This window comes from Leuciscus leuciscus, assembly GCF_965113295.1.
Source record: "Leuciscus leuciscus genome assembly, chromosome: 20".
NCBI lineage: Eukaryota > Metazoa > Chordata > Actinopteri > Cypriniformes > Leuciscidae > Leuciscus > Leuciscus leuciscus.
In genome coordinates, this window is record NC_138744.1 from 38,418,576 (window position 1) to 38,431,075 (window position 12,500).

Sequence of the window (12,500 nt, forward strand, 5' to 3'; positions counted from 1 at the left end):
CGTCGCTCGTCCACACTAGCGGTGTGTGTGTGTGAGCTCCCGGTTCCGCGGGGCCGTCGCTCGTCCACACTAGCGGCCCGTCGCACCGAGCGGCTCCTCGAGGGGGTCAGAAGCTGCTGGAGTCGCACCGCTAGCCCGCGCTGAGGAGAGCTCGACACGTGGTTATAGTTCTCATCCACCGGCTTACGGTTCATCGTCTCCCTCACTTCTGCTGACCTGCACACACACACACACACACACACACACACACTCAAACCTTTAAAGGTGACATTATGGCCCTTTTCACAAGATATAATATAAATCTCTGGTGTCCCCAGAGTGTGTGTGTGAAAGTTCAGCTCATTTACCAGATCATTTATTATAGCTTGGCAAATTTGCCTCTTTTTGTGTGTGAGCAAAAACGCGCCATTTTGTGTGTATCCCTTTATATGTAAATGAACTTTAGCTCCGCCTCCGTTCAGAAGAGGGCGGAGTCTTTACACGAGCTTCAGAAACTCCGGCAATAACAGAACAGGCCAATCTCACTCATCCAGAATCCCAGAATAACCAGTAGCGAGTGCAGCCTTACGGAGAGACTCAGGAAGAGTTTCTGAATGTTAGTGGAGACATTTCTGTAGTTGTTGTGGAGTTACATTGATCATCTCATCATCATGTTGAACTTCTCCACAAGTGTCCACAGTTCCTGAGGTGTTTATAAGACAGCGGTGACATGTTCTGGTCAATAGTGTTCAGTGCTCGTCTGTGCTCAACCACAGAACAGTTTCAGGCTTTGCTGGATCTTTATCATTGCGTTAGAACTGGTCTCTGTTGTCGCTTGTGGAACCAAATGTCGGCTGGTGTGTGTAAACGTGCAGATTAAGAGCCGGTAATATTATAATAAGATCCTCTTCATACGTCAGAAGGAGAGCGAAATCTGATCGGCTTATTTTCTGACACGCTTTTGCAGAGAAAGACTCACCAGAACACAGTTACTGGGTTTCACTTTTCAGGTTTTCTGTGTCGGTAGAAGCACTGGACCCGATTATAGCACTTACACACGGAGAAAGTCAGATTTTCATGATATGTCCCCTTTAATGTGTTCATGTGTGAAGGGAAGCAATCCTGCTTTTTGAATTCACACAATTCTATCAGTTTCAAATAAGTTAAGAGTTTAGAAATATATTTGTCAGTAAGTTAAAAAGTTTAACTTCAGGTTTTCCAGGACCCCTGGTCTAGTGGACGTCACACTAAATTACACCCAATTACTCTTTATCATGATCCAGTTAATTTCAGTAAATGTTTTTATTTTATTTTATTGTTTATTTCTTTTAATTTGACATTTTAATGATATAATAATTTGAGTAATTCCTTAAATTTTTTTTATAATTAATTTGAATTTAATATTTTTTTAACTGTTTTTATTTGTAAATTATTTATTTAAATTTAAAAATGTTATGATTTAATTAATTTTAGTAAATGTTATTCAGATTTTTAAAATATTTTTAAAATTGTTTATTTTAATTTTACATTTATGTTTTAGTTGATTTTAGAAAATGTTTTTTGACGTTTTTATTAGTAAATTATTCCTTTTAATTTGACATTTTTATGATTTAATAATTTTAGTAAATGTTTTTGGCATTAATTGTTTATTTTAATTTTACGTTTATGATTTTAGTAAATGTTTTTTAACATTTTTATTTGTAAATTATTTATTTTAATTTAAAATTTTTATGATTTAATACATCTTTGGTAAATGTTATTTAGATTTTTTTTATTGTTTATTTATTTAAATAAGAAATTTTTTATGATTTTGCCTGTTTTTATTTGTAAATGATCTATTTATTTTAATTTGACATTTTTATAAAAGTATTATTATAATAATTAATTATAATTATTATAATTTTAGTAAATGTTGTTTGGTATTTTTTTTTGTTTAACCAACTAATTTTTAAATTGTTTATTTTAATTTTACATTTATGTTTTAGTTGATTTTAGTAAATGTTTTTTGATGTTTTTATTAGTAAATTATTCCTTTTAATTTGAAATTTTTATGATTGAATATTACGTTTGTAGATTGTTTTATGTTCATTTCTTTGAGCGTGTGTGTACCTGCTGTCCCTCTCGGCCGGCGGACACCTGAAGTCTTCATCGGTGTTCTCGGTGTTCTCGGCACAGTCTCTGTAGAAGGTGGACAGGCACACGTCACTGCGCCGCACCAGAACCGGAGCCGGGCCGGAGGGAGGCTTACGAGACGCTGCAGGATCCACTTCTGCTTTCTTTAACAGCTTCACCTCTGATAAACACAGCAAACACTGAAACTAGGCATCAGAAACATGCGGTCAGACTGGAGAGATGATCATCTGTCACTCACTGGCTCCTGATGCCTGAACGCTGCTCAGACTGCTGCTCTTCGTCAGCGATTCGTGGCTGGAGCTGTCACTCAAACCGCTCCAGCTGGACTGACGAATCAGAGCGGAGTAGGGGCGGGGCTTGGACAGCGCTTCTAAAACAGGAAGAGAATGTGAGAATGAGATAGCGACAGAGCGACACGCATCATAATCTGAAGCCACGCCCACACCGGGGGGGAAACAATCCTAACGTCTCCATTGACTCTGTATTGTGTGAAGCTGCTCCTCGTCATTTATGACTTGTGACAAAAAACAAAACAGTGTCTAAAAGCTTCTATGTGACCAGGTGTACAGCAAACAAGCTAAAAAACCCAGAAATACGTTTTTATAAGCTGTCGACCCCAAAAAACAACACAAACTGGTAAACATTTAGTCACTGGTAAGTCAAATATCCAAATGTCAGTTTTATATATTATATTTCTGTAAGCTAAGCTATTATCACGTTAGTTCTCAGAGTAATATGACACATCTCATTTGCCTGTATCCACTTCTGTGTCCTTAAACCTCGTTTTTTGGGGTCGACAGCTTATAAAAACGTATTCCTGGAGACGGTTGGATTGTTTCCCCCCCCGGTGGGCGTGGCCTAAATGGTCTCTATGCTGCTGACAGCTGTCAATCATGTGCTAGAGGGGGAGGGGCTCAAACCTGCGCGGGAACCGAGAGACGCGCTGCGATGCTGCTGTTTGATTGGCTGCCTGAACTGAGCCACAGCCAATACCACGTTACGAAGCTTCGCCCAGCGAAGACGCCCTCCCTGATTGGTGGATGGCCACTTGCTCTCTAGCACCGCCTACAGACGGCAAAATAACACACACACACGCATGAGTACAGAAGCATCGTATCAGGGATTCGCACACTTATTCTTCAGCCGAACTTTGAGTTAAATATTTACTGAAGTCCTCCTGAGATCTCAATAATTTATCAACACATTCACGGTGAACGGTCTATTTTTAAAATAATTTATTTATCTAGTTTTTAGTACAAATGTTTGGTTTTTATTATTTATTATTTATTTATGATTTAAGTATTTAATTGCTTTTTTTTTCTTTTTTTTTAAGATTATTTATTATAATTTCACTTTTTAATGCTTTAAATAATTAGTTTTTCATCAAGGCACAAACCCCAGTTTGGGAAATTATGATTTAATTTATAATTTAAGGTTTTTAGTAAATGTCTTTTTATATTTTTAAGTTATTCATTCATTTTAATGTTACATTTTATATTATTTAATTATCAGCTTTTCATCAACTCATTTTGAAAAAAACAATTTTAATTGTTTTTTATTTTATTTAGTCATTTATGATTTAATTATTAGATCTTTTTTTTATTATTTTAATAAAAAGAATGAGACATTTATTTTATGATTTAATAAATTAATTAGATTTATGATTTAATTAATTATTACTTTTTTATTATTTTAATAAAAAAATGAGAAATGATTATTTTATGATTTAATAAATTAAGTTTTTTTATGATTTAATTAGATTTTTTTATATTTATTTTAATTTGACATGTTTACGATTTATCTTATTAGATTTTTTCTTTTAAATCTATTTCTTTTAATTTGACATTTTTATGATTTAATTCAATATAAAAAAAATATTTTAATTTGAAATTTTTTCGATTTAATCAATCATTTGATTTCTTCTTTTAAAACTATTTATTTAATTTGACATTTTCGAATGATATTAAATATGATCACTTTATTGTAGTATCCGTAAGTGATGGTGTTGGGAGTGATTCCAGCCTTCTTCATCTCCAGCAGAACTCGCACCGCTAGAACCGGCTGCCCGTACTGACCACACAACTGCATCAGGATCCGGTAGCACACCTGAGAGCGCACACACACACACACACACACACACACACACACACACACACACACACACACACTTCAGTCAAGGTCTGAGAGTGCAGACACACACAGTGTTTCTCACTGAAGGCCTGTCCTTCACCTCTGCACAGATAAAACACTGTCAAAATTATATGGATATTAATTTGTCGATGTCACTTTGTAAAGATAGACTGCACTGCACACATATATTCAAACACTCATATCTATAGACTAAACACATAATATTCATGTGCATGTTCTACGTTTTTGAAGTTTACACAGAGATGATCACGTTTAAAAAAAAAAAGTCAACGCTTGCATCTCGGAAGCAGTTTCAGAGTCTGTGTTCTCGAGCTCCAAACACTGTGTGTGAATGAACGGCCAGAACACATTAAAATCAAAACTAACTTTATCTGGACAATAACTTTACTCTAGATCTGCTGTCAGGGTTCCCACACCTCGGTTACCTTCACATTCAAGAACCTTTCAAGAACTTTCCAGGTCCAATACCCTCAAATTCAAGGACTTTCAAGAACCTGCATCTGTGTGTGTTTACTTTCAACAACTTTCCAGGGCCTTGAATTTTTTATTTTTCAGATTCACAAACTTTGAAGGACTTCAAGGACCCGAGGGAACCCTGTGCTGTCTCTGTAATAAAGGACGGTGACTTGACCCTGACCTCGTCTGGCAGCACCACCTTCCTCGTCTCCATGTGTTTGAGCACCTCGTAGGCCGCGTGTAGCGCGCGCACCTTAGCGCTCTCCGCTTTCACGAACGTGGGCAAGCATATGAACCAGAGCCCGTAGCAGTGGCCCAGCAGGCATTTGGACCACATGTCCGGAACCGTGGAGTATTTCTGGGCCTTCTTCTGCGCCAGCTTGATCTCCTGCACACACACACACACACACACACACACACACACAAGCAGAGAGCGTCAGCCGCCTGACCCTGACCTCTGACCTCTGACCCCATGACCTCATCCTCACCTGTTTGGTTCGGCGGGGGGCGGGGCTACTCGGGGCACTTCCTTTAGCAGGGGTCCGAAGATGATCCAGGGGCCGATCGAACAGATCCGGCAGGAGGATCGGGAATGTGTCATAGCTGCAGATCAACAACATATTCATATTATTATTTAAATATGTACGTGTCACAGCTGTAGATCAACAAATAATCAGCGCACCTGTAGTGAGCGGGTCATGTGATAATCAGCGCACCTGTGGTGAGCGGGTCATGTGATAATCAGCGCACCTGTAGTGAGCGGGTCATGTGATAATCAGCGCACCTGTAGTGAGCGGGTCATGTGATAATCAGCGCACCTGTAGTGAGCGGGTCATGTGATAATCAGCGCACCTGTAGTGAGCGTGTCATGTGATAATCAGGGGTCATGTGATAATCAGCGCACCTGTAGTGAGCGGGTCATGTGATAATCAGGGGTCATGTGATAATCAGCGCACCTGTAGTGAGCGGGTCATGTGGTAATCAGCGCACCTGTAGTGAGCGTGTCATGTGATAATCAGGGGTCATGTGATAATCAGCGCACCTGTAGTGAGCGGGTCATGTGATAATCAGCGCACCTGTAGTGAGCGGGTCATGTGATAATCAGCGCACCTGTAGTGAGCGGGTCATGTGATAATCAGCGCACCTGTAGTGAGCGGGTCATGTGATAATCAGGGGTCATGTGATAATCAGCGCACCTGTAGTGAGCGGGTCATGTGATAATCAGCGCACCTGTAGTGAGCGGGTCATGTGATAATCAGCGCACCTGTAGTGAGCGGGTCATGTGATAATCAGGGGTCATGTGATAATCAGCGCACCTGTAGTGAGCGGGTCATGTGGTAATCAGCGCACCTGTAGTGGGTGGGTCATGTGATAATCAGCGCACCTGTAGTGAGCGGGTCATGTGATAATCAGCGCACCTGTAGTGAGCGGGTCATGTGATAATCAGGGGTCATGTGATAATCAGCGCACCTGTAGTGAGCGGGTCATGTGATAATCAGCGCACCTGTAGTGAGCGGGTCATGTGATAATCAGCGCACCTGTAGTGAGCGGGTCATGTGATAATCAGGGGTCATGTGATAATCAGCGCACCTGTAGTGAGCGGGTCATGTGATGAGCGGGTCATGTGATAATCAGCGCACCTGTAGTGAGCGGGTCATGTGATAATCAGGGGTCATGTGGTAATCAGCGCACCTGTAGTGAGCGGGTCATGTGGTAATCAGCGCACCTGTAGTGGGTGGGTCATGTGATAATCAGCGCACCTGTAGTGAGCGGGTCATGTGATAATCAGGGGTCATGTGATAATCAGCGCACCTGTAGTGAGCGGGTCATGTGATGAGCGGGTCATGTGATAATCAGCGCACCTGTAGTGAGCGGGTCATGTGATAATCAGCGCACCTGTAGTGAGCGGGTCATGTGATAATCAGGGGTCATGTGATAATCAGCGCACCTGTAGTGAGCGGGTCATGTGGTAATCAGCGCACCTGTAGTGAGCGGGTCATGTGATAATCAGGGGTCATGTGATAATCAGCGCACCTGTAGTGAGCGGTAGAGGTCTGCAAGCCCGTCGGGTCCCGACAAAGCCCGACACGCTGAGTCCATTCGGGCCGGGCTCGGGCCATTTTTTTACATTTACATTTACATTTATTCATTTAGCTGACGCTTATATCCGAAGCGACTTACAATTGCTATATATGTCAGAGGTCGCACGCCTCTGGAGCAACTAGGGGTTAAGTGTCTTGCTCAGGGACACATTGGTGTCTCACAGTGGATTCGAACCCGGGTCTCTCACACCAAAGGCATGTGTCTTATCCATTGCGCCACCACCACCCCCTACAGATCGGACTCGGGCTCATTTAGCTTCTCTCCTTTCATCGTGCCCATAATATACACGCAGAGTGCAGGCTACTGTATGAAATATTGTTATATTGATATTATAAATGTGCAATGCAATATGCGATTACATGAGTAACACGACGCACGTGCAATGCATCAGGTGACAGTTGACCATGCAGAGCTCAGGGAGAAGTTGGAGCGCGGGGAGTTACTAAAAGTTCCCAATGCTTGGTTTTGATTTGATTACCACAACAAACAATGAGCCTGAAGCCTTCAACAGTGGATGCTATTCTTCTTCTTCACAACACTTGCGAATAAACAGCGAATGATGATCAACGTACATGTAGCCGACTCAGTTCAACAGATTTATTTATTTATTATATTTTTATTTGAGGCGTGGTTTACGAATGCCCAGAGCCGTTTATTGGGCGCTACGAATGTCTATCAAATGCGCCTGTACGTACTGTACTGTGCTCATAGCCAATTGTTTCAATTATACCAGATGACGTATGTAGAGCGGCAGAAATTTGACGAGGAAGAAGACGAAATAAACTTGCGTTCTAAACTACTTACAACACTATCTAAGGCTGCATCGAAAGGTAGCTTCGCGTCTGATGCCATGTTGGATCCATAGATATAAACAAACTGCTTCGGTGTGTCGCATAGACGTCGTCATCGTCTTGCTGCTCCCTCCCCGTTCTGTGATTGGTTCCCTTTTTGAGGGGAAAATCTGGTCCATGGTGTCCAGGCTGCCTAGCAGTGTGAATAAAATCGCGCTGCGTTCAAGGCATCATGGAGAAGCCCAGGCTAGGTGGTGGTAGTTAATATAAAAATAATAAGGCCTATAATAAAGGTTTACCTCTTAGTAGCGTGTGTGTATGTGTGTGTGTGTGTGTGTGTGTGTGTGTGTGTGTGTGTGTGTGTGTGTGTAGCAGAGATATGCAGCTGCATAAGAGAGAGCTTAAAGTGATATTGATGTTGGTCTCGGGTCGGGTCGGGTTCGGGCTGAAAATTTGCAGACGTTGTCGAGCCAGGGCCGGGTTAGGGCTGGAGTTTTTGGCCCGTGCAGGGCTCTAGTGTGTGGGTCATGTGATAATCAGCGGGTCATGTGATAGTCACCTGTAGTGAGCGGGACACTCGGATCCGTCGGGCTCCTGCGGCTCCTCGGGAGGCATTATAAACACTGTGTGTTCACCGCTGAGACACTCGTCCCGATCGATCAAACGCACGTCCTCCGGTTTCTCTACATCGACCTGACGGACACACACACGGATTAAACTCAACTCGAGTCAGCTTCATTTATACAGCGCTTTTACAGTACTGATGATTTCAAAGCAGCGTCACAGTCCAGCTTAAGTAAGTTCAGTGATGCTTCATTTCTGTTGTAAAAAAGTTATTACGTTTATTTATATACTGTATATAGCGGCTCTGGAGAAAACTGTGATGTCATCGTCCAGCTCAGTTCAGTTCTCATATAATGGTGTCAGTGCAGGAGAGCAATAATATCGTTGAATATTAAATGAAATCAAAGCCCGGATCTGATTGGCCGCCGGGGTCACATGCGCAGGTGAGCGTCTGACCTTCTGCACACACTCGTCGAAGAACTCCAGGCTGACGTGCCGGTCGCTGACGAACGAACACTCCTCGATGAACTGCGTGAACATCTGCGTCCTCGTGAGCTGCGTGTAGAACTTCTGCTGCGTGCGATCGCGAGACTTCAGGAACCCTGCGGAACACATCATCACCAGTGTTCATCACAGAGACGCATCATCATTCACTATAATAACCGCCTCGCTCTACATTATCCCTTACATATTACATTTTTTTTCTGTATTTTTGATCAAATAAATGCAGGCTTGATGAGCAGAAGAAACCTCTTTCAAAAACATTAAAAATAGTAATGTGTCCAAACTTTTGGCCTGTACTGTATATCTACGTAAAGTTCAAATGCATCATCATTTTTGCCAATTATTTGTACCTGAAACTGGTTGTTTGTCATGTGTTTTCATGCATTTTACTTTCTAAAGGTGTTCAATATTATAACTGTGGTTAGTTATTCATAAGATGCATTACAAGGCATAACTAATGCATTAAAATACTTTTATAATACATTATATATAAAGGCTTTAAGTAAAGTGTTACCGAAATTGCTTTTTATATTCATCAGAATTATTGCACTTTGATGACAGTGATTATATCAGGTATTGATTATGTGCATTATGTATTTGATGTTAAAAGCATCTAATGTAAGTTTGAATATCATTTATAGCTGTACTGAAAGAAACGATGTGTAATTCACCTCAGATCATGAGAGTAAATTAATATAAATTTAACAAAAATTTTCAAACTTTGAAGAAACAAGTGTATTCTATAACAAAGACTGTGTCAGTCACTCAGTCTGTGTTTTTAATACTGTTAAAAAGGCGTAATATTTATGAATTTGATCGTGCTTCTCGGTTTGGTTGCGAGTGCAGTGTGCTTGCAGGGAGACTCCGCCCACACGCTCTTCTGATTGGCTGTGGTTTGTGATTGATTAAAGGGTTAGTTCACCCAAAAATGAATATTCTGTCAGTAATTACTCACCCTCATGTTGTTCCAGACCCGTAAGACCTTCGTTCATCTTTGGAACACAAATTAAGATATTTTTGATGAAATCTGAGAGCTGTCTCACTCCTCCATAGGCTACTAAGACGTTATAATAATAATAATAATAATTCATTACATTTATATAGCGCTTTTCTCGGCACTCAAAGCGCTTTACATAGAAGGGGGGAATCTCCTCAACCACCACCAATGTGCAGCATCCACTTGGATGATGCGACGGCAGCCATATTGCGCCAGAACGCTCACCACACACCAGCTTACTGGTGGAGAGGAGACAGTGATGAAGCCAATCAGTATATGGGGATGATTAGGAGGCCATGATCGACAGAGGCCAAGGGGCAAATTTGGCCAGGATGCCGGGGTTACACCCCTACTCTTTCGAAAGACATCCTGGGATTTTTAATGACCACAGAGAGTCAGGACCTCGGTTTTACGTCTCATCCGAAGGACGGTGCTCTTTGACAGTATAGTGTCCCCATCACTATACTGGGGCGTTAGGACCCACACAGACCACAGGGTGAGCGCCCCCTGCTGGCCTCACTAACACCTCTTCCAGCGGCAACCTGGTTTTCTCAGGAGGTCTCCCATCCAGGTACTAACCAGGCTCAGCCCTGCTTAGCTTCAGTGGGCAACCGGTCTTGGGCTACAGGGTGACATGGCTGCTGGCTATAACTTAAGTTATAACTTGCTGGCCCAGAAAATGCATTAAAGACATCGTTAATATAGTCCAAGTGACATCAGTGGCTCAATCTTAAGTTTATAAAGCGACGAAAATACTTTTTGTGCGAAAAAACTAACAAAAATAACGACTTTATTCCACTATTCATTTCCTTCTCTCTGGGCCTCGAGTTTTTTCACGTAGTGTTTTAGCGCAGCGCGTCTGTGTTGCACGTCACCACGTAGGCTCACTATTGGCCGACGCTGGTCATGTGTGTGATGCGTACAAAAAGAATTCTCGTCGCTTTATAAACTTAAGATTGAGCCACTGTAGTCACTCGGACTATTCTAAACATTGTCTTTACTAACTTTCTGGGTTGGCAAGTTTCGACCCCAGAGAAGCCTATGGAGGAGTGAGCCAGCTCTCAGATTTCATCAGAAATATCTTAATTTGTGTTCCGAAGATGAACGAGAGTCTTACGGGGTTGGAACAACATGAGGGAGAGTAATTACTGACAGAATTTTCATTTTTGGGTGAACTAACCCTTTAAGTTGTGAGTGCAGTGCGCTTGCAGGGAGACTCCGCCCACATGCTCTTCTGATTGGCTGTGGTTTCTGATTGATTTTGTGGCGTCTCGTAGTCGCGTCACTTCTTGTGTGGACAGACAAGAATCTTATCGTATTGCGTCTGGATACGCGGTGTTAATCGAGAAAAGCAGCAATCACGATAACAAAGGGATAGTTCTCCCAAAAATGAACATTATCCCACGATTTACTCACCCTGAAGACATCCTAGTGTATATGACACTCTTCTCTCAGACGAACACAATCTGAGATGGACAGATGCACTTTTATGATGGACAGATGCACTTTTATGATGGATAGATGCACTTTTATGATGGACAGATGCACTTTTATGATGGACAGATGCACTTTTATGATGGACAGATGTACTTTTATGGACTTCAAAACAGAAACAGCTATTCACTGCCATTATAAAGCTCGGAAAAGCCAGGAATTTTTTTATATAACTCAGATTGTGTTTGTCTGAGAGAAGAATGTCATATACACTAGGATGACTTGAGGGTGAGTAAATCATGGGCTAATTTTCATTTTTGGGAGAACTATCCCTTTAAACTATGATTAATGCTGCATGTGAAGGTATAGCGCACCCTGCAGGTTGAAGAGGGAGCTGCAGTCTGTGGTCCGGTCTGACGGAGCCTGTGTGATGGGCAGAAGGAAGGAGCGGTAGCCTCTCAGTAAACAGCTCATGAAGCGCAGGAACGCCTCCTGGATCTCCAGCTCCAGCTGCTTCTGACGCCCGTAGATCAGATCATAATCCGTGAGCAGGAACTCCAGCGTGGCCTCCTCCTGACCCGGCGTGTAGACTGACGAGGACGAGAGAAACACACACACACACACACACGTCAACTAGAGGTGTAACGATACCCTCACGTCACGATTCGATACATATCACGAAGCTGAACTCACGATACGATATTAAAAGCGATACTCCAAGACAGGTTAACAAAAAAATTCTGTTCATTAAAACGCTAAATTTGGTATTACATTGTGGGTGTAAAATGAATAAGTTCGAACTTGGTGCTGAAACCCAATGAACAATAAAGACACTAGAATAACAATATTCATGATTCTGAAGCTGAAAATACAGAATTATTTAGATGAATATGCTTGCACTGACTAGATATATTTAAAATAATGTAGGCCACTTTTTAAAGATAACATAAGACATTTGGCTTTATCAGGACCCATTGTGTTATTATACGTTATATTCAACATTATATATAGTAGTTTAATGTAGTACTGACACTAAACTCTGAAAACTCCTCAGTTCTCAAACAGTATTTGTTTGGGTGAACTATACACATGATATATTGTGACACCCCTAGTGTCAACAGGAAATGACATCATCTGTGTGTGTCAGGCGCGCACTCACTCTTCTCCAGAGTTTTGTTCAGGTTGGTCAGAGAGTTCAGCAGGATTTTCCCATGTTTCCTGGGCAAAGACCTCCAGGACAGAGGCTTCTTATCTTCAGACCTGGACGAAGAAAGTTCAGAACATTATTATTTACAGACAAAAACTTTGATCAGATATACAGTAAAACAGTGAAATATTATTCCAATGTAAATCAGCTGTTTTCTATATGAATATCTAGTAAAGTGTAA

The 12,500-nt window shown here is 41.6% G+C and overlaps 1 protein-coding gene across 5 annotated transcripts in view; it reads right to left on the reverse strand.

The window, feature by feature from the left end:
- Positions 1-12,500, reverse strand: part of dennd4b (DENN/MADD domain containing 4B) — a 53,644-nt gene that overhangs the window by 5,773 nt on the left and 35,371 nt on the right. For all 5 annotated transcript variants that reach the window (XM_082149250.1, XM_082149246.1, XM_082149247.1 and 2 more), the window contains 11 exons: positions 12,272-12,372; positions 11,487-11,702; positions 8,634-8,779; positions 8,173-8,306; positions 5,208-5,322; positions 4,901-5,107; positions 4,090-4,218; positions 3,033-3,177; positions 2,351-2,482; positions 2,089-2,272; positions 1-216 (listed from right to left, as the gene is read on the reverse strand). The exon at positions 1-216 is cut by the window's left edge and continues 103 nt beyond it. In XM_082149250.1, the coding sequence (XP_082005376.1) occupies positions 1-216; positions 2,089-2,272; positions 2,351-2,482; positions 3,033-3,177; positions 4,090-4,218; positions 4,901-5,107; positions 5,208-5,322; positions 8,173-8,306; positions 8,634-8,779; positions 11,487-11,702; positions 12,272-12,372 (1,725 nt within the window). The remainder of the gene's footprint in view (positions 217-2,088; positions 2,273-2,350; positions 2,483-3,032; positions 3,178-4,089; positions 4,219-4,900; positions 5,108-5,207; positions 5,323-8,172; positions 8,307-8,633; positions 8,780-11,486; positions 11,703-12,271; positions 12,373-12,500) is intronic.